This window comes from Phoenix dactylifera, chromosome 12 (genome assembly GCF_051530095.1).
Source record: "Phoenix dactylifera cultivar Ajwa chromosome 12, Ajwa_hap1_PhDact_Kaust_v1.1, whole genome shotgun sequence".
Lineage (NCBI taxonomy): Eukaryota > Viridiplantae > Streptophyta > Magnoliopsida > Arecales > Arecaceae > Phoenix > Phoenix dactylifera.
Window position 1 is genome coordinate 29,543,203 of NC_143201.1, and position 26,959 is coordinate 29,570,161.

A 26,959-nucleotide genomic window follows, 5' to 3' on the forward strand; every position below is an offset into this window, starting at 1 on the left:
AATATATATTGATTTATAAATGTATGCATTGACGCTTATCCAAAGGGGACAGAGAAATATATGCCATCTAATAGAATAGACAACAGTTTGTGAGTTATTTAAGTTACTAGTTAGGTTCATTTAAGCTTACTTAAGATGTGTGGTAACTTTGTATTTGAAACATAATGACACTTCACTTGCCCATTTAATTGTGATAAAATATAAGGGCACCTTGCATAAAGTGCCTACATAACTTGGATAGCTTTATAATAAAAACATAAGTACGCTTTGCTTGAAGTGTTCACATAACCTTGATAACTATAAAAGAAACATAAGGACACTTTGCTTGAAGCGTCTGGCACTTTAAGATAAGAGTCCCCTGCATGACACTCCACAACAAGTTGGGCACCTTTTGCTGATATCAGCAAGATATTTCAAAGAGGAGTCAAGAACCGTGTCGTGTCATGCCATATCAAAAGTGTCAACACTTCTAAAAAAACTTAAAAATGAAGCATCCAAGTAATATGTAATAAAATAAAAATAATAAGTAAATAGATAAAACCTAGTGATCAAGAATGTTACATATGAGTGTGGGCAAGACTTAATAAAAATGTTGTTACCAAAAGTCACATCCATGCATTGAATATTTGAGTTTGTCGTTGTTACTTTCTATGCAGTCATGCAATCATCTATGAAGATACAGCAATGAGGTAGATAACTTTGAATGCAATTACTGCATCAAATCGACAATCATCATTATCATCTAAGCCTTCTCCAGTCAAAATGGAGTTGGCTCATACAACTCCAAGTCCAAAGGGCACCAATGAAAACGTTAAGCAGATTTTTGTGACTGGCCTCAACATGATGTCAAACCAGAAAGAAGTGGTATATCCAGCCAAAACAACAAGAAAGAAAATATCCCTACCATGAAACCTTAAAGGCCAACTGCCAGTAATACAAACCTTACAGGTCGTAATTTAAGCTTCTGAAACCAGGAAGCAACATTCCAAAATTCCTCCTGACTTGAGAAGAGTCAAGATGAAGAGGGATTCCGACAAGTTCAATACAAGAAACCATATTCATCTCACCACCACAATTATAAGCCAAAGAGACAAATTGAATCCCATAATTTGCTATCATCTGTATAATGAGATGCCCATTCCTTCCACTCCTTGCGAGCTACCGTGCAAAGATCAGAATTTTAATAAATATTCCATTTTTTTAATGAACCTTGAAAGAAACCAAAAGGCATGGATCAACAGTTCTTTTCAAAAAAAATAATTATTTTTGTTGTCCACATAAATTGACTTTCGTAATTGAAGGCATGGAGGTAAATGGGTTGATCTTGTAAGAAGGCTGTTTTCACAAGCACATCCAATAAGAAGAGAAGAAGGAAAAAAGAACTAGGTATATGAAATCTAAGTGCCTCTCTCTGTCTCTCTCTCTTCTCTCTTCTCTCTCTCTCTTTTCGGGAGGGGGAGGTGTGGGTGTCAGGTGAATCAAGGCTTGAATTTGCATTAATTCTAACCCAAGCATATCCATCATTCGAAAAATTCCTTTATTTTACTGGAACAACTTGAAAGCAGCATGTGGATATTGCATGTTTCAGCTAAGCAAAGTCTCTCTCTCTCTCTCTCTCTCTCTCTCTCTCTCTCTCTCTCTCTCTGTGTGTGTGTGTGTGTGTGTGGGAGAGTGGGTAGTTGGGAGTGTGCATGGGCGGTAGCATATTAGGGTGAATTTAGTGAATCCAGGCTTGAATTTGCTTTAAGTATACCCTATAATTGCTCTGATTTTTGTTGGAACATCTTGAAAGCAACTTTTTAGATCTTGCAAGTCTCAGCTAACTGAAGTTTCAAGGCATCCCCCATAATCAATAGGCTGAGATTCTGATTTTTATCTCTATGAATCTCCTTTCTTCTTCTTCAAAATAGGACTCCGAGCATTGCATACTCCATTCATGCTTTAGAATGCTTTACAGGAGTAAAGAACGACATATATAAATAGAGATATACAGAAAAATTAGGAGAGAATAAACTGAATAAAATAAATAACCAAATCTCATTTATTAGATACCTCAAACATTGCTAATTTACTAACCATTGTTCCAGTCTGCCCTATGATACCTATTAGGGTTGAACCTACAGTTGAAACATGAAAATTTGATGTTGCTGAGTCTTCCACCACAGCCAGCATCCTCAAAACCATGAAACTAAGATAGATCTTGTTCTTTCAGAATTAAACTATAGCCTATCCATCTTAGAGCAAAGGAAAGCGTAGCAGAGAACCAACAGTTGGCAGAGTTCATACTTCCTACTGTGTATGCACTATCTTTGCTTCTGTTTGGAAAACTTAAGCCAATGACATTTCTAGCTTCCAAACTTGTCATGAATAAATACTGGTAAACTTCTGAAGCACTTAATGAAATCAACACACAGGCAGGCAGGCATGTATGTGCATATCCATTTCAATGTATATTCATTGAAATAGAACTTACCCGCAGTTGGTATTACATCATATATTACAAGTTGAGGTTAGTGTGCAAATTGCTGTGATTATGCAAAACTCACCACATATAGATTCCTATCAGTGTTGGGAGTTGGGACTCTGGCATTCTAATTTGATTGGAATTTTAAAATGTCAAATAGAAATAGATGACTAATAATTGAGAGTTACTTATTGAGAAAAGTTGCTTCCTTATAATATAAGGTGATCCAGTGGTACAAAAAGTGTGGCTGTTATTCTATTTCTGAAATAAGGGATTACGTAGTTGTTATTCTATTTCTGTATTAAGCAACTGCATGCAACAAAAGCAATTTAGAAAAGAGGATGAAATTAAGAAATATGTATATGCTTTCAAAACATATGGATATATTATAAAAAATAGAAAAACGGAAAGTTCCACATGCAACATATCATATTGACAGCACTAACACTTTCTGGATTCTAAGGAACTTACCGCAGCTTGCTGTAGCGAGCAAAGAGAACCATAATCCAGAGCCAGATTATGATGATCAAGGTAAAGGTCCAGAAGGTATGGCAAGTTATATCGTATACAGTGATGTACAACAAGCTTATGCAAGGCTTCTATGGTATCATTGTGAGATTGATCGCTGACTAATATATCTAGATCAAGAGAACTCTTAGAAGATTTACACCTGGTGGAGAACTTGGACGAGTTGATAAGAAAGCCAGCACGGGCAAGAAGTGATATGATCTCAGCAGTACTTTGCCAGTACTCTTTCAAAAAAATATACCTCTTAGCCAGTTCCTGTTCCACAAGCATTTTTAACCATGATGAACATGTAGTAGCTGGAAATCTGAGAATTTTAACATGCGGAACATCAATGCACACAGGCTCTAATTCTTCAGCAGCACAAATGCACATTGCATAATCAGGAGACTTCACATCCGTTCCATCATTTGCAGCAGAATGTGAACTGTCCAAATTAATTTTGAGACAACCTTCTGACAAGAATGTTGTAGGAATCACATCCAAGAGTTTGTAGACCTCCTCTAAATTATTGTGCGAGACATGATATTCAAGTTGAGATTCCCATGGTACATGAACTCCCATATAAAAAGGTTGATCAAGCACTATCTGCATCAAAAGAGTCATTGCATTATGGTCATTTGGACTCTATAAGCATTGAATACAAGAGGGATGATGGATGACCAGAAAGATTTTACATAAACTAATAAGGACTCAGTTAACTAACAATATATCAAGAGTAAGTTTCATTAACAGTGGAACAACAATGAAATGGAAGCAGCACATCAATTGGTATGGAGCAGCTTACCAAAATCTGCGATCTAAACAAACCCACATGAACCACAATTTAACCCTTATGGTGAAAGATATTTAACATTTAGTATCATAGAAATCTAGATAATTATCCAAATCTCCAAGTTCCCAAGCTAGATTGTCCACTTCTTTTTTGTTGCAAGGCTTCCATTTAACCTTGGGATCTTCAGTTGGCAAACACAGCAACGCAACTAACTCAAAGATATGCATCATCAACCGAATTTACAAATTATTTTATGAAAAAAAAAGCTTGCAGTCTCGCGAACTTGAAAGACAAAAAAAACCATCATGACAAACTAATGTGACAACATGACAGACCTTTTGAAGGCAGACCAAACAACTAAATCATAGAAGCAGATGCATTGGGCTTTTTCATTAGAATAAAAAAAGCAATGACCACTTCAGGAAAATAGAATAGCAGTTCCCACATACACTGACCTTATTAGGTAATGATATAACCATGCAACCAAAATGACCTCTTTGCACGCTAAATAGTAAATACCAGAAGATATTCAAAGGGATTCAAAGTATTCATTCAGTATGAAACAAGCCTAAACTACAAATATTATTTACAACAAAGTGGAAGAAAGAAATGCAGAAAAATAAATTATGAAATATCTTTATTTCTCAACAGAGATGTTATTTATCAAGAAAGTTCAAAATTTCAACCCCAACAACAGGAAAAATGTTTTGAGATAAAGAAGTTCAGTGAACGTCACAGAGGTATAGGACACAAAAAAAAGCATAATCAAGAGGAGGACAAAATATCATGAAAAAGAGAAAAATTCCCATAACACCAAACTGTCAGTCGTATTGACAACCATCTCTGTTCCTGACCTTTTGTTTTGGGACTTGCACAATCCTATATATCATGCACATACTCTCTCTCCTCTCTCTATCTCTGTGTCTGCCACAAAGGGGTGTATTCAACTAATAAGAGTGAGTATCTATATCCCTTCTCACATAAAATCAGTGTTTCATGAATTAAATCTTATGCATCCATGAAAATAGCACCTACATATGCACATGTTCATGTCTAGATATACACGAGGACCACTACTACCACTTGTGACACAAGCATATCACTTCGCATATCATTCTGGCAAAAAAAACTGAAAGAGTTATTACAAAATAAACAAGACGCAACTTACACGATCAACAGTTCTTTGGTCCCATGCATCAGACCATGCAGCTGCACAAGCCCAGTACCCAGCATCAACACTATCTTCACAAACCGGAGAAAAGGCATAGCCATGATCAATATTTTCCCAGCAACCAATGACAACTCCATCAATATCACCACATTCAATGGTAAGATCATCAAACACATGAAAGCTTAATATCAGATTTTCTGCTTCAGACTTGGTAACAGTTGTTGCAGCTTCACATATATTTTTCTGCTTCCCAAGAAATGTACCCCAGAAGTTGCTGCTAGGATACAGCCTCTTTTCCACAAAAGGAGAAAAGTTTGTTCATCATGAAATTGAATAGCATTTTAGAAATTAAAGTAAAAAAATACATTATATAAAATATGTATATTAGCATGTACATACATATTCATGCATGCGCATATGTATATGTAATGCAGAGGTGGCAAAAAAGCGAACCTCAATAAGAGAAATTCTCTCCAAAGTTTTCCATTCATGTGCTCTCAGGTATCCATATGATTTCATTTCATCTGCAATTCGTGCCCTAAGTGATCTCCTCACAGTACCAAACAGCAATTCTCTAAGAACAACTTCTATATCTTCTCCCAGTCTTTGCAGTGTTGCCACTGCTAGTTCACTTTCCCCCTGTCCATCAAAAAACATGAGCCCATATATCAGACTGGTGTCATCTTCCTTTTAAAAAGACAGGCCAAACATTTTACCTTTAAAAACAGATCATAAGCAATAGCTCTTCCAACATCACGAATTTCACTGAAAGTATCATGAGGCTCCTTCCCAGGCGCTACTTGCCTCTGATGTTGAAGGTGCAGCTGAAGAACGGCTAAAGGGAGACGACCAGAGTGTAAAGCATCTTTGACAACTGTTTTCAGGTCAAAATTATCTACTGCCCAGCGTGCAACCATATCCTTGGGATTTTCCAAAGGAATCAGTTTTGTCATCTCGACAGAAGATTCTATAGGAGCTAAAGCTAAATTGCCAGTGTCATCAAATGCCAACTCAGATGTACTGAAGGCTGATCCTCCCTTCATGTGACCTTCTGAAGCATCCAGCAATGCTGATGAACTGGTATCAGATATAACAACTGGAAGGGGAGAATCCTCCTGTAGTACATCTGCATCCACCACATTTGCTGCATCTTTAGCATCTGAAAGCTACAAAATAACAATAAAAACATCAAACATTACAGAGTGGACCAAAGGTACTTAATGGGTAGAACAACACCCCAATGACAAAACAAATATCATACCCCTTGACTCGGCCTTCTGCTTTTTGAAATCAACCGGCTCTGGAGGTTTCGAATAACCTCCAGAAAGTGAGACATCTCAAAAAGCCTTCTTGAATAGCTAATTTCGTCAAAATCATCAGCAGGCAAATCTGGCTGTAGAGAAGAAATTTTTAAATCTTTCTCAGTGCTTAACATGGACTTTTCTTTTTTATGCTTTAATAACCCATATCTTCGAATCATTTTGGTTGCAAACCGAGCAGCTAGAGCCAGCAACCTGCAATCACAGCCTCAACATGAGAAAATATGGAAATATATACATAAACACACATACATATGTATAGCAGCATAGAAAAATCACCACATGTTTTGACAGTTCTTAAAATGATTCCATTTAATCAGATCAGAATTCATCTACTACTGTTATACACAATTCTTTTTTGTTATATTAGTGCCTTGGAGGAACCATCAGAGCGGCTGGAATCACATTTGCTGCATACTGGATATAGCCCACTATTTCTTGTTTAAGGAAAAAAGAAAGGGAGACACTAGTGCACTTTATTCAAAGTGATCACACCCAACTTTCTCAATGAAGAGACATCATGTGGAGCTCTTCTAGAAAAAAAGTAATCTTCTATTCTATCAGATACTGTGGAATTCAGCTATAGCATTTTGCCCATAACAGTAATGTCAGGTTTTGTTTATGATATTTTCCTCTTTTTTGGTCTGTAGTACTGGACCTGAAGAAGTAGGGATTGTGATTGGACTTTTTGTTTACCTATTTATGTCAAGAAAATGAGAGCCAAATTACTAAAGATATGGAAGCAGCTATTTCAGTTTTAGTTTTGGAGAAGTTAATGAAACATTCTAGGTTTATAATTTTTTTTCAAAAATGAAGGTATGAAAATCCTATTCCCATTACAAATTAGACCAGCTTATGCCATGGGAAACAATTGAGCTCATATCAATTTACACTACTCATCGATGAACTTACCGCCAACATTCACCAAGATAGATCATGGTACATGTTACTCATACATGGTATAGTGTTGATTGAGGACGACAGAAAATGCTAAGTCAGAAATATGAATGAAAGCCTTCAAGGATAGCGGTTTGAAAATCAGTAGGAACTAGGAAGGACAACAATATATATCGAATTTAATAATAATGAAAATGGAAGTAAAATTAAGGCCCCAAACAAAATTGATAGCCAGAAATATAACAATTTGCTTGATTTAAATAGGTTGGATCAACTACACAAAAGAATGGAGAGGTAGATTAAGCCAATAGCTACTAAAATTAGAGCTATATGGATGAAGTAGAGGAGTTTATCTGGGATGTTACATGGACAACACATGCATTGGCAATAAGGCCAAACTGGCAAGTGATAAAGGCCCATGAGAGAGGCAGATAAGAGAATGTTGAACTGATTTTGGGTACAACTAGTAAAAATAAAATCAGAGACAAGCATACTGAAGGACACAAAGGAATGACACCAGCTGAGGACAAAATGATACAAAGGATAAGATGGAATTCTTGGCATGCACAACAAGAATCAAAAAAAAGAAAAAAAGAAAAAAGTTAAAGTTCTTGAAGCTATGCCAACGGGTCAAAATATAGAAGGAAAGAACTAAGATAACATGAATGGGAATAATGTGAAATTATTTAGAAAAACCTTGTGTTACACCACAGATTTCTGAAAACAGAGATGTGTGGCAAATAGGGATTCATAAAACCAACCTCAAACACTTGAGACAAGGGTTGGTTTTCTTGGCTATGCTTATGATTACAGGCTTGTGTTAGAAGATGCGGAAATGGCTATACAAATCCATATTCTTCTTAGAAATTTTAAAAAATTTTAATTTATTGTCTTCATATTGTTCATTGGAAAGAAGGAACATGTTGAAGATCCATCTCACCAATCAAAAATTTAACTCAGAAAAAAATGGCATTACCTAGTTATGGTCCGGGCAATCCAGGGTCCTAAAAGGGGCAAATTGGGAACAAACCTAACCCTTGGCCCTTTTTTTTCCACGAAGTGGCTGCTCCAAGACTTGAACCCCTGCCATTGTGCTTGTCAGCCAAAGCAATGGCCCCTTAAAATTTTAACTCAGAGCATCAATTAAAAAAATACGATACAAAGAGAATGAGAAGTATGTTATGTGCTGTTATACTTTTTTCCATTAATCTAAGAATTCAAATTAGGCGCAATCTCAATCATGAGACAACTTTGAAAGATAAGTATCTCCACATTGCAGTCCACACAACTACATGCGTGATACCATATTTGTGACAAACAAGATTGGGAAATAAGTAAATCCAATGAAGGGCCACATTGATGGGTGCGTGGCCCACTATAAGCAGTTCAGGTACATTCATGTGTCTAAAGTGGACCATAATGCATATCTGTTGTGTATCCTCACCGCTTCTCATCCAAATATTAAATCACAGACATCCATGCATTAAAACGTGTTGAGCTCTAACAGATGCAATGCTAAATCAGGGTGAACTCAAAAGGTAATTTGAATGATTATCTGCACATAACCTGATCCTGATTACACATTCACTTAGTGATCAATTGCTTGACATTTTATAATTTTAAAATTCCCATACAAAGGAATGCTTACATATGAAAAAAGAAAAAGTCCCTGCATCATTATACTAAAGAGAGCTACTGTATCACAAAACCATGAAGCATTTAAGCTCCATTATAGGCTTCCAAGAAGCCAAAACAGGATATCCCACCATTCTGATCTACTCTTGTCTCTGTACAAGGGTGGGTCATGAGCATGATGTCATTGTTGCTGCTCCGAACATAAAACCTTATGAATTTTTAATGTCATTTATCTGGAGAGCAGCACAGCCAAGCAAATTCCCATATTCTGACTAATATGGTAGCTCGAATCATTTTGGAATGATCTTAGATCTACGATAAATGGAATGTATATGCCACGAGGGAGTATAAATACATTTATTTAACAGCTAAAGAAGTGCGAGAAAGGACACTTTAGGCCATAAAGTGAAACATAAACAAAAGCTTACATCCATTGAACAACAGAAAAAGAAACGATTTTGTAAAAAGCGCGGTAAGCTTTAAGCGAACTAGCCCTCTTCGTGCACACAGATGCCCTAGCACCCTCCACCCGAAACGCCTTAAGCGCGAAAACACCCCAACGGTGCATGTTTATGAAGACTTCAAGGAAGAAAACCATGCAGAAATCCACACAAACATATCAAGCATGTAACCTTGAGATGTCTAAGCAACATTTCACACTACTATACCTTGTTTCCCTAATATCTAACAACAAACACCATACTAGGTAATATTTATTAATTAATTCTTTGTTTTCACAACTAGATATATATTTAGACAGGAAAAAAATAGAAAATCACTTTCAAAGTTGGATGGTTTTGGATCACCCTGAAATCAACCCAATTGTAAATGGGTGGATTTGGGTTTAGCCCATCACCCATCAAGACTCAACCAGCTCCTAGACCTAGCATAGTTGACAGTTCTCTATTTTTTTTCCATATCGTTCAATTTACTGAAGGAAAAAAAAAGGCCTATAGCAATGTATAGAACCCGCTGACCCAGTCCGAACCCTTTTCATGGCCGGGTCACGTGTCCCCGATTTGACTGTGGATCAACTGTGATTGAAGTGGTCCACACTTTTCCTCTTTCCCAATCTTCCAAAATCAAAATCTTTTTCTCATTCAGCCTGGCAGAGAAGAACAAATCTCGAGCAGAGTAATAGAGAGAAGTGAAGAAGAAACAGAACGAAAAAATAGTGAGAAGATTTCTTTAGAGATTCTCACTGCCCCATTTCCAAAAATCTAGTGATCTAGACTTGGACTCTCCTCCTTCCAGATCTAGACATGCGCTCTCCTCGTGAATCTGGAGATGAGGACTGTCTATTGATATTCACAGCCATCAACCATTCTACCGCCCGGGTTCATCGTTGTCAACCATCCTCCAGCTCTCTTCCTGCTAGATCTACCAATGATGGGCATCCTCTGGCAACAACAACTCTCTCTCTCTCTCCAAATTCACCGATGATCCTCTTACTGTTAGGGTCAAGAAGCGAAGGCTCTCTTCTCCATATCTGGCACAATTCCTTCAAGATGGAGAGAAAGAAGATTGATGAGGCACGGTCCTTGATAAAGAGAAAATATAGCAAGAGCGTTCCGAGCTGCTCTCTCTTTTTTTTTGTTTTAATATGATTGATCCGGTCCGTGTCAAAGAGTGGATAAGATGGCTTGAATGGTTAAACCGCACAGTCCAACAAGCTAAAAATGGGTTTTTGGCAAAATCCAAGTCACATGATGACCCAGGGGTCTCGAAACACTAGGTTATAAAGAATGATGGATAGGACAGGCCATGGAATTTTGGAGCGTGAGGTTGCACTTTAGCTAGTTTTATTCTAATTCATGGTCAGCCGAACCATCTCGAATTGGACGGTTCGGGCCATACAAACTGAACCAATCAAGAATTGCAACAATTCGGGCGGTTCGAATGGTTTGGCACTTAAAAAAAGTCCCGAAACCGCCCTCCAACATGGTTGCCTTGCTCGATCTCTCTTTCGGATGCCTCCTCGCCCGATTCCGAACCTCCCACCACGATCGCCTCACTCGATCTCCCTCCCGAGTGCCTCCTCACCCGATTCCGAGCCTCCCACCACGATCTCTAGCAAAGATTGCTAGGTACACTCCCGATCTTTCTCTCCCCTCTTTCCCCTTCTTTTTTTTTTTTTGCTTTGACAGGTTATTCATACAATTTTCCCCTTCTTCTCTTCAATCCCCTAGAATTACAGTTAGGGTTAGGGTTCTCCCTCCACACACACACACACACACACACACACCCACACCCCCACACCCCCCGGTTCTCCCCCTCCCTCCCTCTCTCTCTCCCCCCACCTTCGCCCTCTCTCTCCCTTTCCTTATCCCTCTCCCCCTCCCTCTCCCTATTTCGATACACTTTGGCATCACATGGTGCAGACCCATATCGTGCCATTCCGATAGCTGATCAATACGAGTCATAGTGTTGGTTCAGTGAACACTGTTCTGATTAGTTTATGACTCATAGATCCTAAATTTTAAATTTATTATGGTTATGATGAATTTGAAGTTAAACTAGATTTTGTTGGTTGTGATCTTTGCATGCCATGTTTTATTTTATGTTTTAGTTATGTGTATGATTAATAAGTGAAAACTTAAACAATTGATGGGTGGTTATGGGTTTATCCAAATGGACTGGGCATGGGTTTACATTTCCCATTCAGATTATTAGCGGGTCAGGTATGGGTTGGGAGTTTTTTAACAAAAACTTTACCTAACCAAACCCATTGCCACCCTTGTTGAAAGGTGAAACATTAAAAGTTACCTTCATATCCAAAGAGCTTGTCGTTGTTCTATTAAGTCAACAGCATTTTCAAATATCAGATGCATTTTTAAAGAAGCAAGAAAATATTCACTGACGGTAAGAAACCTGTACTTATCTGAACAGAACCTTTTTTTAATAATAAACAGTTGGCTTGTAAATGAAAAAAAAAAGGAAAAAGAAAACATACCTAGATGCCAAGGCTACCTCATTATCACTTCCAGTTTTGCAAAAGATCTGATAAACAGAAGTGAATAACAATCTCAGGATGCCTTCTTCTGCCATATTGACGTCTCCAAGCATATCCAAAGATCTGTTTATCCATTAAAGATAAAGACTCAGAGCAGCGGCAAGAAAGATGAGGCCATCTGAAACTTGTCCATGAATTACAAACTGCAGTAATATGATCTTTGTTACTATGAGAAACTACAGCTACACCAGCAAAAACTATCATAAGCCAGCCCTTTAAATCTATATCAGAAGTTAATATATGATGCTTTTGCCATATAGTTGGACAACGGGAGGGAGTTTCTGGCCTACGCCCAATTTATTGAGTTAACAAATCTTAAAGAGGTGCAGGATGGACTCAAACCTAGGTCATTGTAACAATTTGCAACAACCTCACCAACTGAACCAATTAGCACCCACTCTGCTGCCATATAGTGAAAACAGTTCATGTAAAGTTTAGATGGTAAATGCTTGTATAATAAAACAGAGAATTTTTTTTTTCAGAAAATATGGAAAATGTGCAACTGGTATTGTTGATTGAGTGATAGGTATAAGCGCTGCCCCTTAGCTGTTTTATTTGTGTGTTTTGTGTATAGAAGGATTTTTAGGCATGAAAAAATATGCATACATACAAACAGGCATAATTTCACCAGCATATAAATATGCATACATACAAACAGGCATAATTTCACCAGCATATTGCCATGGTGCCTTAACTTTCTGTTTTGGCAAGCTGATTTGAGCAAATCAACAAAGAGAAATACAGCTACCTCCTCAATTCTCAACAAGACGCAAAAAGGTGAAACAGATTTAGACAAAGCCAGCAGAGATAAACTAACAGGCAAATAGAACCTGTCTCACTCTGCAATAAATCAAAAATAAGCAAACTCTCTCACTCCCTTAAGAAAATGAAAATCTTGCAAATCCAAAAATTCAAAAAAGTGGTCCGTGCAATATATCATCCAAATCCAAAGTCCGGGAAAATTTTCCTTGTCATGTTTGAAGCAAAGCCACACCATAAAGCATGGAATCAGTCATTAATGTAAGAAAGCTGAAACTTGTTTATCTCGAGGCTACAATCAAAAGGTAAAACATCCCTGACAAATAGCAGTCTGATAGTATAACCTTTAAAAGCTATCTCATCAGCATGGGTATGGCACATCTTGACTTGACAGCATTACATAATATCAGGCATGTCGTTAAAGCAGGTTTGCATAAAAGTCTAAAAATACAACTTTAAATTACAGGGTAAAAGACAGCAACTTACTGTTCTATCTCATCGGATTTTAAGTATTGCAATGCCAACTGCATCTGACGCACTCGAACGATTTTCAGGTCCCATCCTGCCATAAAATTGATTTTCCTTACCAAATGTGGGGAGGAATGTGAACATCTCCAAGCATGCATTGTATTTAGAAGGACAGAGAGTATAGTTAATTCATACAGCCACACATCACATTTGCATCATATCGATAGCCATATATTCAGTGAATACAGAATATAAAGGGGGCCTTTGTTGCATCATTCTCAAGTAAGATCTAACAGTCAAAAGATAATGTGCCAATGGCATAAATTATCTGAAGTTGAAATGCCTATCAGTGAAGCTGAATACTGCCAAGGACAACGATGAATACAAAAATAACATTAATTCAGATGAAAACATCTAGCTACAGCCTCCAAGCAAACTGTGAGTAGCTACATATTATAGTCAGATCAACGCATAGAAAAAATAAATGACCACTTTACAAATTGTAATATAAATGCTAAGTCCCATTAGTTACAGTCACCTTCTACCCTTTTTTGGACTATTTCCAAGCCAATATAGGCTGTATGCTTCCATGTGATGAATGAAGTTCATAAGCATCATATTGGCATGGCTTTTTAAATAAATCAGGTTCAACATTACTACAGCTTATGAGTACTAGGTACACTTGTTAATGGGACAAGCTCTGGAAGGCACTGTGGAATACCCTCCTAATAACATATATAGCAATGTAGTTTTTGATAGAATTATGCACATTTCTGTGTTAGCACACAACAGCACATGATAATTGTGCAAGATGGTATCATTTATTTAGATTAGACCAATTTCCATTTTTTAAAAAAAATTGGTAATTGGCAATCATTATGAACTAATGTATGTTATCAGAGTGTAACAAAAAATCATTGTCCATTCTTAGGCAGCATTTAAAGGGGAGTGAACTAAAATTGCATTTGAAATGTGAAGTTTGACATATAACACCTTACTACAAGAACAAACCAATAATCTATAATCTTAGTTTGGTCATAAAATTGAAGCTTGTAACTACCTTCGACATCTATGTATACTGTATAGTGTAGGCCAGAACATATACTAGATGGCTAATTTTAAACATACATTGCGGACCAATAGATTGAATCCACATGGCTCAGGACACTCAACAAACCAAAGCCATGATCAGAATCATGCAAATTCTGATGGTCATGGTTCAGGGATGCTCATGTCCAGCTTAAGCCCAGCAAACAAAGAACCCTATAAACAGCCCTGGTTCTAAGCATAGCATTAATAAAATCAAAAGAAGCTATAGAATATAATAGATATATGAGACACAAGCCACGATAATTAAGCTGTGTTGCAAACAATCATACTCACCATTCTCCAAGCAGATGTGCTCTGCCTCTTCAGGGCCTTCATATAATAGTACTCTATCTAAAACCTCTATTTGCCAAGGTCTCCACAGCTCTCTAGCTTCATTCATAGCCAAAAAATTCTTAACTTGATTATTGCTATCTGCAGCAATACTTGGTTGCCAATACCTAATGGATTCTGTTGGAAGGTCACCAGATGAAATTGAAACTGATGGGAGAACAACAGAGAGGCCATCCTGGGAAACCAGATACAAACATCCTTGGAAAGAGCATCCAATCGGCTCTCCTACAAAAAAATATTCTTTAGTAGCAGGTACAAACATCCTAGTAGCCAAAGACTTATTCGATTGCCTGAAAGCATCCAAATCTCTTTCATCAAGAACTGATGGTGCCACATATAAACTGGTGTGAACAATTTTGTAACCATTCTGCTCCTGATTACATTTAACAAGTCTAGTGACTCCAAAGGGTGAAAGGCAAATAGAATCTTCTTTGTTGGATCTGTTTATAGGAAGAAATATTCTACGCATAGGAGTCGAGGATACTTCAGATCCACACTGTGAATTCCTCTGAACCTTTTTCTGTATAGCAGTACTAAAACCACTAAGAGAAGCTTTCATTTGACTTTCTTTATTCTGAGAATATTTCTTTCTTCTTTCCCTATGTCTAGAAAAATTACTCAGATTTAGATTTGAAAAACCTTCACCAGATATATTGGAATTAAGTAAACCTTGATGCCTGGAAGGATCACATGATAAATTTTGACCACTTATCTCATAACCAGCAACCTTCCAACCAGCCAATATGCCAAGATCAGAATGTTGAGAAGGCTGCATGGAGTTATTACACAAATAATGCTTTTCTGAGATATAATCATCAGCACAAATTACATAAATCAATCCATGTTCGTCAAGAATAGCTAGGAGCAAAGAATGAGAAGCCACCATCAACCTCCTAAAAGTTCTACCACATGTAAGGTCTCTAGTACAAGTTTCGTTTCTATGAACTTCACATTGTTGATCAACTTCACCATCAATTTTTTCCTTTCTAAGAGATGTATCTCCGCTTACAGGCAACCCTGTATCTAATCCACAACTCTGTAACACATCAAAACGAACAACAGGATTGCCAGAGTTTGCATCCCAAATGCAGATCAAACCTGAAGCATTAAGACAAACAAGAAAGTTGTCTGCAAATTGAAAGTCTACCCATTCTGATCTTGGATCTACACCAGCATATGAACCCTGGAGGTCTACCATACAAACCCACTGCAAACCCCACGGGTGTAGCATAATAACCACCACCAAGGTGTTTCTTGTGCTTCCAGGATCATGTTCATGATTGTCGATCAATGCATTATCTGAAAATGACATGACTAAACCAACTAAGTGATGTGATGAGCTGGAGAACACTCTCGAACATTTGTAAAAAGTATCCATACAACCCGTCATACACTCAAAACCTCCTGTTGATATGGGTGCATGACCCCCAAAATCTTCTGCAATTTCGAAACTTCGGTTCTCCTCCTTATCACTTAAAGAATTCGCACGAAACTTCAAGAATAACAGAGTACTATTATAAATGCTAAATGATACAACCTTTGCAGAATGAGGAAGTGATGATTTTGCAGGGAACCTGGCCAAATACTTACCGCTGGAAACGTTGGTATCCAGTACAGTTTGAAAGGACTTTAGCCAGTTTCTTCGTCTAATATTAGATGACTCCACATCCCCAGATTCACCATAAGCATTTAACCTTCCACCAGTTCCAATATCCATGTTTCTCTCATGCAAATTTTCACAGCTGCCAGAATGCTCTTTTGACTGTGCTCTGTGAGTGGGCCCCCACTGCACCCACTTGCCTTGCACATCTCCAACATCAGGCACGGATTCAACCATTTGGGAACTTTTATCAACATAACGGAAAGCATGAACAGTAATGCCATCATCACCACACACAATGAGAAGCTCCCTAAAACCAGAGTCCTCAAATACGTTGTACCCATCCCCACAATGTCCCCAAGCCAGTGACTTCACATTGGAGATTACAGGATAATACTCAAAAGCTGAAGAACAATGTCCATGTGAGAAAGCAATACTTGATGATGCAATTTCTGAAGGTTTGGTAGGGCACGGGGCCTTGTCTACTGTGTCTGATGTATGTACAGCCATATGGCCTGAAGAAACAAAAGGTGACAAACTTGGTTCTTGAGAGCCTTCAGAAGAAAACTTGCCTTCATCATCCGTCTTCATCAGCATACAGGGCCCTTTTCCTTAAAAGAGACGAGAATGTACTGAGTAACAAAGAGTGCTAGGGTGCAAAATAAAGGTAAAGAAATTCAATAAATACCAGTAACCAGAGGAAGTAACAAGGCTTCACACTGATATGAAAGCAATAGTAGCAGCTCCCTTGTTGGGGAGATAAAAGCTTCACAAAATTCTGATAGTTGAAGTTGAAAATGCAACTGGCTCCATTTTTGCAACTGCAATACAGCAGGACCATCTCCAACCTCACCACTGGAAGACATAACCGTCATTTGTCTCTACCTGCAACGCATTATGGAATCAGCTAGGAGGCACACTTGCCTGGATTTGTGCACACACACCCATAAGAGAGGCAGGGGGGAGAGAGGGAGGATAAGGTACACTATTGATGCAGGATTGGTATACTCTTTAACAAAATGCAAACATTACTTCCTAATCATACCATGCTCTACGCAAGTCCAATTCAGCGAGTACAGCAAAAAGTAGCAAAAATGAACTTTTCTTATCTTCATATATCGTGACGATGGACTTCACTTTGCCAGCATCGAAAGGTAAACCCACTTACCTCGAATATTTTATATGAATATCCAGTGCATTCTATAGAACTCGTCTTAACAGAATTCTTAGCAGCTTTTGCAGAACCACTGCAGAAACACGAGGATCAAGCAATAGCTTGAGTGGGTAAGGTCTAGCACACAGCTTGGCAGCAGGAAGTAATCTTTGGAAAAGTGATAGAACCCTAATTCCACATCTGGAATCCGGCTTTCAGCACAAGATTTGCGGTAATTTATGGCTAATAGGCTTGTAGAAAAGGAAGTCGTGTTGGATTTTTTTTTTTTCCTTTTTTCCTCCTGAGTTCGTTGTGAGATTGTTCTGTGCGTATATTTTCGTTGCCTTGACCAAACTTTCCACATGTGAAGATGGAAAAAATTGAAAGAATAAAAAAAAATAGGGAAAGAAAGCAAGTTCAATTTCTTGACACTGTCGCCACCTCCACGAGCGGAGAAACGCAGCCAAAAACCATCATCAACCAAACCATAACGAGATGAGGACCATGCCCGATTCAGAGAAGCTCCTTACCTCCAAATAATCTTTTCTTGGACGAAAGGAGGGCCGAATTAGGGTTTCGAACTCCACCAGCCCAATATTACGGATTGACAGGCGATCTCAATTTGGCGTTTGGGCCAATCAAGAATCCTACCTTTTCCAGTAATCAAAGATTCCTCTTGTTTCTGATATGAGAGGAGAAATAGAAAGATCGGAAGAAAGGGGCGGACGTACCTCGGACGCCGGCGCCGGAGATGGATGCCGGAGTTCGACCGGATGGGCGACGCAGACGTCGACGGGCGGCCGGAGCGAGATTGGTTGGAGGAGGAGAAGAGGGTTCGTCTCGATCGGATCGGAGAGAGGGTTTGAGAAGGGCGAAGCGGTGCGGAGGAGAAGAAAGAGAGGTGGGGGAGGGAGAAGGGGAGGAAGAGGAAGGAGAGAGGGTAAGAATCCAATCGAGCCCTCCGGCTTCAATCCAGAGTGGGGCTTTTAACTCTGGCCGTGCTTCGGGCACGTTCTTGACGCACGTGTAAAGTGGGGGGCAAACAGCCAAACAGCCTCTAAATCACGTGATGTGAGAGAAATCTCGGATGTTCATGTATCTATTCAGACAAGATCCTCTAGGCGTGCAAAATCCTAAGCGTGCCGTTGGATCTACCGTTAACGCCGTCCTCAAAATGAATCACAGCCGTCCAGTTATGGTAGTCTCTACCCTTTCCGCTTGGTAGGCAATTCGACCAAATATTTATATAACCTGGTTCAAGTATGGGTTATATTTATGTTATAATATATATTTTTTTGTCCTGATGTAAATGGCTGATGGTGATCTACTTTCAAGATATAGCGAGCCATTACATGACCGGCTCAAAGTGCATTCAAACAAAGATGAAGGACGTAACTAATATTCTTTTAAAATTTGAAAAGATGGCCATATAACTTTTCTATTTAGACATGAAGCCGTTATATTTGACGGAATAAAATAATAAATTATCTTTTTTTTTTGGTAAGCAAGTTATTTTTGCCTTGTTCTGATTTATCCTATAACTAAACATGGTTGCAATAGGAACATGACTGTTAAATCATATACATACAAATGGATAGTATTAAAATGACATATAGCGCATCAAGAATGTCAAAGAGCGTGAAAATCATCTGAATAATATTTGCTGGGAATAATTCTATGTTTAATCTAACATCCATATCTATTTTTATATATGCAAAGAAAAACGAACAAGAATATATCAATAGAAAACTATCTAATTCATGTCCAAATATATAATTCTATTTACAATTTTTATTTAGTATCGTATAGTTCTCGTGAACTTATAAAAGAAAACAAGTGAAGACATTAATATGCTTCTTATCTTGCCTTTCATACTGTGATATCTTTGATTTAGGGGTTTATATGATTTAACTATCCAAAATAATTATAACCGTATTTCATATCTGTACTATCAATTTGCAATTTCTATTCATGTTCGTTTAAGGTAAATATGGATTTAAATTTTAGCATTTGATCAATATCTATACCTGCATATTTACTCATCAACTGAAAAATAGATACAAATATGTTATACTAATATCCAATATGATTTTGGTCCTATTGGAGGGAGAAAATTGGTTGCATTCTATGCATATGTTTGTTATTAAATCTTGCTTAATTTATGTTATATTGACCAATTTTACCATCTAGGAACAGGAGGGATTGAGTAAAAGAGATTTAGCGAAAAGAGTGAGGATTATGTGATTATATTGATCATGGAAGATCATCAAGTGTTTGCTCGATTGGTATCATCTTTTACCACTTGCAAAAAGGATTCTCGTCAAACTTAGTCTCTCGAGCAAGGTTGGGCACAAGATAGAAAAGATGTGAATTAGCCCTTTTTAGTATTTTTTTTCAAAAAAAAAGATTGGGTACAAATGAGAGGGGCTTGAAGGAATGGGGGAGAAGTGGGTAACCATTAGGATGAAAAGGTTTCAAAGATGCATGCATAATGGATAAATCAAATACAAAACCGATCCACCATAGACTTATATAAATGCTTATTTCATTAGATTGGATTATGGTAGGCTTATGAATTTGCTTCATTCGAAAGCTTCATATACCTGCTTGGAGTGCCATTCAAAGACAATATGACTGAAGAAAACGATTTCTTGGCTATAAAACTTGTTCATTGGAATTGAATAACTACTTAATTATACCCAGATGAAATTACTATGTGCAGATTCCTTGGCTATAAACTTCGCTGACGGCTTGACCCCCCTGAGGATGAAGTTACTGAGCCCAATTCCTTCACTCCTCGAAGCCTGAACCGTAGCCCATCTTAATATGGGCCGGCCCGCCTAGTTTCCTGGACTCGCTGTCCACCTACCGAATTCCTTCGGCTGGGTTCCGGACGGCCCATTTGCAGCTTCTTTTAGATGCATCGATTCTTCGGCTCCCCTCCTGCCTGGTGGTTTGGAAGAGACTGCGGAAGAGAGGAAGCGAAGCCGCCTTCGAGAGTAGAGCGTGAATCCTAACCCTAACCACCTCTCCGGAAAAAAGGAATCGAGGATGAGCGGGAGCGGGACGAAGAAGGTGGTGGAGGCGGCAGCGAAGGCCACCAAGTCGATCGATTGGGAGGGCATGGCGAAGCTCCTCGTCTCCGAGGAGGCCCGCAAGGAGTTCGCCAACCTCCGGCGCGCCTTCGACGAGGTCAACCACGACCTTCAGACCAAGTTCAGCCAGGTAGCTCACCCGATCGTCTTCTTTCTTTCTTTTAGATTCCAAGAATCCTGCCGGATCTAGGGTTTCTTCATTAGATTCTCTGTATTCTTCGATGGGGCATCGTTTCTTGCTTCTGATGTATTTCTTAATTTTAATACAAACTTCCTAAGAATGTTTTTGAGATGCTGAGGTGATTTCATTTCCAAGGATGAACAGTGATTCTCTCATACTGATTTACGTTCGTATTTAGATCTTTAAAATGAAGGAAAGAATCTTATTGTCCAGTTGTATTAACCATCACGATTATAATAATGGAAATCAATAACAATTCTCTCTCTCCGACACACAAGCATGCACGTATCCTGTTAGTTTCTTCAGGCCCTTTGCGAATCAGGTCTTCACGTAAGGTCGCCATTTTTTTATCTTGGCAATAAACTTTGGCATCCATGATCACAGTGCTTGTTCTCTTCTGAAGAACACTCCAGAGAAATACGCTTTCTGCATTTGTGTTCGTATTTAGAGAAATTTTCAATTGGCTAGAATGTCTTCATTTGTTTTCTTTCTGCTTTTTTTTGGGATAGCAAACAAGAATAATTGTATTTTAACCAGCCGCTTATTTATTCTATCAACATTTATGTTGCTTTAATTTTCCAACTAAATTTGCATCAGTGTATTCTTTAAAGATCTCAGAGAGAGAGAGAGAGAGATATGGACCTTTGACCATGAGCTTCAGGCTTATATGTATTATTGTATGCCAACACATAAAATTGACATTATTTGATGTGAAATACAGGCTTATGAGACCTCACATAAACATACTCATCTTAGTTTTTTGAGGGTTCAATATTTCTCAGTAAGACAAGTTGGATTTCGAAGATGATATTTTGCTTCTTTCTGCCATCTGAAGTTCAATGATGGTATCTCCCCATGTGCCACCATTATTCAGGCACAAATTATTACCTCTAGTTTTAAATTAGTTCATTGATTATTTGCTACATTCATCAATAATACACCTACATTGTAAGAGTACTGATGCAGTTGGCGTTACTGAGATTGAAACTTAGCTAGACTATATAATTATTTGGACAAGTATTAAGGCTATTTTAAAATTGTATATGTGACTCTATGTTTCTCTCTGCAACTTCAGAAACAACATGTTATCTTCTTTGCTGCATGTATATTGATTTCTAGCTTGTATATGCTCATGTAGGAACCTGAACCCATTGACTGGGAATATTATAGAAAAGGAATTGGGTCTCGCTTGGTGGATATGTATAAAGAAGCTTATGACGGTATGTTTTCTTCATACTTATAACCTTCATAGAACATTGGCAAATTAGTTTCTCATTGCTAGTATCTGATTAGAGGATATATTATCATTTCATTAGATAAATCTATGGTTTTCACATTGTTAAGTGAGAAATCTGGTTATTACACTATAAACTTGGCGAGATGCTGTGTCATGGAAATATACTTGGATGTTTGAGCTTACGTCATAATATAGGATGCAAGTATGGCTGAAAACAGATTGGATATAAATTGGATATCAGTTCATTCATATATGTATATGTATTTATTTGCAGTATATGAATGCAGGTATGGATATAAGCTAGCTGCTAAAATTTATATCCATATTTGTTCTAGATAGATTTGGATACAAATCGGGCATTTACAAATATGGATACAAATCAGATAGTTAAATTTTATGAAACTCATTTGAAGTATATAAGCCTCTTATTATTTTAAAATAAATAAATATCATACAAAAGACAATAAAGATATAATTGCATTCGCTTGATCATCTGATTTTTAAAGGATCATAATAATGTCGCTAAGTTACTTAGCATATTTTGAATTAAAATTTGATTATTGAGGATCCAATCCACCAAACCAAAAATGTTACTGGATGAAATGAAGATTAAACTAAAGATACGTTGATGTTGTTACTTATTCTCCATCGAAGTTTATAACAGCTGCAGGAACTAATAGAATTGCAGATGGAATTCAATATTCAGATATGGATCAGATATTGGTATATCCATATCCCTATCTACTTTCTTTAATGAATACAAATACGGATATAGATATCGGTCGGATGCTATAATTTGTATTTGTATCCAGATAGATTTGGATACAAAAATGGATCCTAATGGATAATATCCCATCCATTTTCACCCCTAGATGCAAGTTTACTGAGCTTATATATTCAATTTCTTTTTATACAGTAAAATCTAGGAAGATAGAAATGGGTGTTTATAGTGCATAAATGATGTGAGAGATAATTCAGCTTCAATGAAGCTATAAGAGTGTGTTGAGGTGAAATAACAATGGGATGGATTCAATTAAAGAAATATTTCTACGTGCAGGCTTTTGGTACCAAAAGATGGTGTCTGCAGTGTAACTACGAGAGTGACGCATCATTAACAGAAGTGACAATGGGAATTTCAAGATTCCAAATCACAAATAAGAGGATAGTTATGCTTATAGCAGCCAGTTAGTAATATAAATTGAAGTTGTATTTTGAGTTCATCTTATAGTATTTGCTGGTAAACATGCTTTAAAACTAAAGAACAAGTGAGTGAGCCAGAGCTAATCATGGGCCGGGCCTCGGGCCTAAACTCTAATTCATTTTTAATCGGGCTTCGGGCCAGGCCTATGTAAAATTTGATATTTTCTATGCCCAAGCCTGGCCCATGATCAGCTTTAAGAACAATTGATGGATAAACTTGGGAAGGCCCAAAAAAATAGCAAGAGTAAAAGATTGCAGCTGTAAGGTTATGATAAAGATTTTAGGTGCAAGATGGAGAACATCTTAGATTATGTCATCAATGCATTTTACTGATTTTTGTTATTTTGGGAGTTTTCTGAAGTCTGGTAGGTTATAAAAACCTCGGAACATTAAAAGTCATGTACAGAAGTGCCAATTTTGTAGGCATTTGAATGGTTCATGACATGATATCAGAAACCTTAGCTCTATATATTGTCATATAATGATGAGATCATTATCTGGGTGCTTGGCACTACATGCAGTGGTGCCATTTATTTCATTTTCATAACTTTATAATTATTTTCATAATTTTAATTTCTAAGGGTAACCCTGGTAGAAAGAAAATACTTAGAATGTAAAGAACTAGGAAATTGAAGAATTGTCGTTTCCATACATGTATTCCATCTGCTTTATGCATGAAAATCTTGACAAGATGCTCAATTTTGAAGATCGGCACTTTGCAATTACCAATCATCTATCCGTTGACTAAATATGTCAAAGTTATTCCTTAATTAATTTGGGTTTCTGTGTCCATTTGTCTTTCCGCCCTCCATCTATATGTTTAAAATGTTCTTAAAGGTTTGAAGTAGTTTTTATCTCCGTGAACAGCTATAATGGTTGTACAATTGTGACAATTGTTTAGATAATATTAATGAGAATTGTCCCTAAGTTAGATTGCTTTCCGACATGGTTTTATTTGGTATGTTGGAGTATCTTGGAAACAGATATTGTGGATGTGCTATAAGTTCTTTAAGGGATCGACCAATGTGGACATTAAAATACTGAATTTAACGAGGGCCATAGTTTTAAGTTGTCAGGGTTTGGCTCGTTGAGATAGGCTGCCTTAGGAATCTCTGTGCACGGTAGCTGGTGGAGATTCTTCAATTCAGAACTAGTAGGTTGTCTGAGAAGATGATTTGTCAGAGGTTGTTATGGAGCAAGCTGACTATTCTTTTATTTTTTGCTAGGTTGGGCAAGTGGAGCTTCTTTTGAATTTGTCATGTATTTGGATTGAAAATCACAGTCACCTTAATTCTAGGTGTTGTTAGGCCTTTTCATGGAAGTGAATGGAGAAAATCTAATTTTAGGAATATATATAAGCCTAATTGCAGAGGAAACTTTTACTAATTAGTCGGTTTAGCAGTGGGGAATTTTCCGCAATGGGTGAAAGCGTGATGGAGCAATGCTGCATGAAGGTAGAAGACCTGCGGGCTGTGAACTTCTTTTCCCCGGAGAAGAAGCAACAACAGTCAGAAAGTCTGTCAGATATGAACTTCAGCCAACCACCTGTTTTACAGCGCCTCCACTTTCATCTTCTTCATTTGTTATATTTCCCCTCCCCCTCACTGCCTCATAGATGGAAGCTCTAATAGGTATTAGTAGTAGTTGGAGTATGAACAATGTTTTCTCTACTCTTTAACTATCAGGTTAGAAGCTCCTCTCTCTCAACGAAGCTTTATATATTAGATATCTGTTTTATGGATCAATTTTATAATATATGGATTTTCAATAATTTTTATTTTTGCATTTCATGAGCCGGAAATTTTCATTCATTGTCCATAAATTGCACACAGTATATTCTCGTCTAGTTGGGCAACCATCAAGTTGATCTGCTTGTTATCCCATTAGAATATTTGAGAGCAGATTTTTCACTCTTTACTAGATGCTCTTCAGGATTTGACTGGTTAGGTTAGAATTCAATGCTGCTGCTGATATAGTCTCAGAAGTTTTATAATTTAGTTTTCTTCAGTAATCTGAGGGATCTAGAATTCAGAACATTTCATTTTTCAGGAATTTAATGCCAAGAGTTATGTCATTTCAAGTCTAGTGTAATAAAGTATCCAAGAAGTTTCCGTTCAGATTTTAGCTGTCTGATCAATGGCTTGATTCTTAGATGAGAATGCATGGATTTGATGATTTGGACTCGCCCACTAAGAATTTCTTTAGTTTCCCTTCAATTTTGGAGGTTTATTTCAGTAATATGATGGATGTGCCATGGGACTTCACTCTTTGGTGGAAACATACCACAACCATAATCCATTACCTTGAAGTCTTGTCCCAACTATTTGTGTTGGATCTATATATTGTCATTGCCAAGCATTTCTATTTAGACTCATCTGTCACAAATTGCTCATTATTCTTGCCTCTTATATATCTAGCTTTATTGGTGATACTGCACGTACAGGTGTTCATGTAAACATCATCCTTTTGCAGGCATAGAGATCCCCAAGTATGTTGACACTGTGACTCCAGAATATAAGCCCAAGTTTGATGCTTTGGTGAGATAAGTGTACCTTATTATCTTTTGTTTTTTTCCCTGGGTATACTGCGGACAAAAGAGAATTTCTTTTCTTAAAAGGAGAGAGAGAGAGAGAGAATATGAAGAAGAAAGAAAAAAAGAAAGAAAGAAAGGGGGGGGGGGGGGGGGGTTGCACTTCTTTGTGGTGGTTTGAAGCACTCATTATTTTCTATTTGAGCTATGATATATATGTATATATATATATATATATATATATTTATTTATTTATTTTTTTTCTTTGGATGTTCAGTTGGTGGAGTTGAAAGGAGCCGAACAGCAATCTCTGAAGGAGTCAGAAAGGTTGGAGAAGGAAATTGCTGAGGTTCAAGAGATGAAGGTAGGAATGGAACAAATCCATCCCATGCTCCACCGACCTCCTTTTTTATGGTTATAATCAGTCCTTTGCAGCACTCTTTTTTGATGCAATTGATTCTCATAAACCTCATATTACTGTGCAGAAGAAGATTAGCACCATGACAGCAGACGAGTATTTTGAGAAGCACCCTGAGCTCAAGAAGAGGTTTGATGACGAAATCCGTAATGACAACTGGGGATACTGAACATCAAAAAAGAGTTCAAAGATCATTTAGCAGTTAAATGAATGCTTTTCTTATGATTTCCAATTAAATAATATGGTTTTTCCTTGTATCTGGAATGCTACCAATATTTGCTGGTGGTTTATTAAATTTATCATTGTTTAAGAGTTGGAACTTAGCATTATCATTTATTCACACCTGTCTCTGTTCTGAGAGAACTTATTTTCGCTTCTGAATGCGGGCCAACTTTCCTCTTCCATGGGCTCTTTTGGTCTATAATAGGCTTATTTGCATGGTTGCAATCTTTTCCTGAATATTATTTTCTTCTCAGAGCATTGTGAATAATCATGTTTATCAATATCGACTATCTGATGCGTTAGTTGCCTATACAGGGTGGTTAATGATCTCAAAACTGTTTGTTGTTTTATAATGAGGAAGCCTTGACAGCATATCTTATCTAGTATAGGTACAAGGCAGGCACATCACTAAACACTAGTACGCTACTATTATCGATATCAATTGCTCTGTAAAATATTCACCTACCAGCAAGAATTTGAATCAATTGTTCTAGTGATGTACCAGCTCCAATTGAAAGATCATGAGGAAAAGGTGGCACAAATTGAACAAGATTGTGGCGTAGTCTGACCAGGAAGCAAGAAATAACGATTGGGGATTTCCAATATTAAAATACTTTAATTCCTAGGAAGAGCATTTGAGTATGATAAGAGTGAGCGTGCTGTGTAGCAGAGTTGAACTGGGCTAAGATATGTAGATACATAGATGGATGAGTAAATAAATAAATATTGATAATTCTTATTTGACTTTTTTTTTTCCAGCTACCTTCTAATGGATATCGCTATTTGATTTCAGGATTAGTAAATCGCATTTCTAAGGAAAACCCAACAATATTCAACACATAACCATCTTAACAATT

The 26,959-nt window shown here is 37.4% G+C and overlaps 2 protein-coding genes across 3 annotated transcripts in view; one reads left to right on the forward strand and one right to left on the reverse strand.

The window, feature by feature from the left end:
* The window catches only part of LOC103704848 (spatacsin carboxy-terminus protein), a 38,335-nt gene extending 20,153 nt beyond the window's left edge, over nucleotides 1-18,182 (reverse strand). The window contains exons 1-10 of one of the 2 annotated variants that reach the window (XM_088708045.2): nucleotides 17,951-18,182; nucleotides 16,755-16,951; nucleotides 14,410-16,677; nucleotides 13,045-13,120; nucleotides 11,740-11,862; nucleotides 6,197-6,449; nucleotides 5,652-6,101; nucleotides 5,389-5,574; nucleotides 4,935-5,226; nucleotides 2,936-3,573 (exon numbers count right to left, since the gene is read on the reverse strand). In XM_088708045.2, coding sequence (XP_088564171.2) covers nucleotides 2,936-3,573; nucleotides 4,935-5,226; nucleotides 5,389-5,574; nucleotides 5,652-6,101; nucleotides 6,197-6,449; nucleotides 11,740-11,862; nucleotides 13,045-13,120; nucleotides 14,410-16,677; nucleotides 16,755-16,941 — 4,473 coding nt within the window. In that variant the 5' untranslated portion in view covers nucleotides 16,942-16,951; nucleotides 17,951-18,182. Of the gene's footprint in view, nucleotides 1-2,935; nucleotides 3,578-4,932; nucleotides 5,227-5,388; nucleotides 5,575-5,651; nucleotides 6,102-6,196; nucleotides 6,450-11,739; nucleotides 11,863-13,044; nucleotides 13,121-14,409; nucleotides 16,678-16,754; nucleotides 16,952-17,950 lie in introns of both variants that reach the window. The other variant, XM_008788325.6, reaches the window with a different exon arrangement.
* A 1,960-nt stretch (nucleotides 18,183-20,142) lies between these two features.
* On the forward strand, nucleotides 20,143-26,203 carry LOC103705505 (ATP synthase subunit d, mitochondrial-like). Its single transcript, XM_039130458.3, has 5 exons — nucleotides 20,143-20,444; nucleotides 21,634-21,715; nucleotides 25,405-25,469; nucleotides 25,740-25,826; nucleotides 25,948-26,203. The coding sequence occupies exons 1-5, from the start codon at nucleotides 20,271-20,273 to the stop codon at nucleotides 26,047-26,049; spliced, it is 510 nt and encodes a 169-aa protein (XP_038986386.3). The 5' UTR covers nucleotides 20,143-20,270; the 3' UTR covers nucleotides 26,050-26,203.
* The last annotated feature ends 756 nt before the right edge of the window (nucleotides 26,204-26,959 follow it).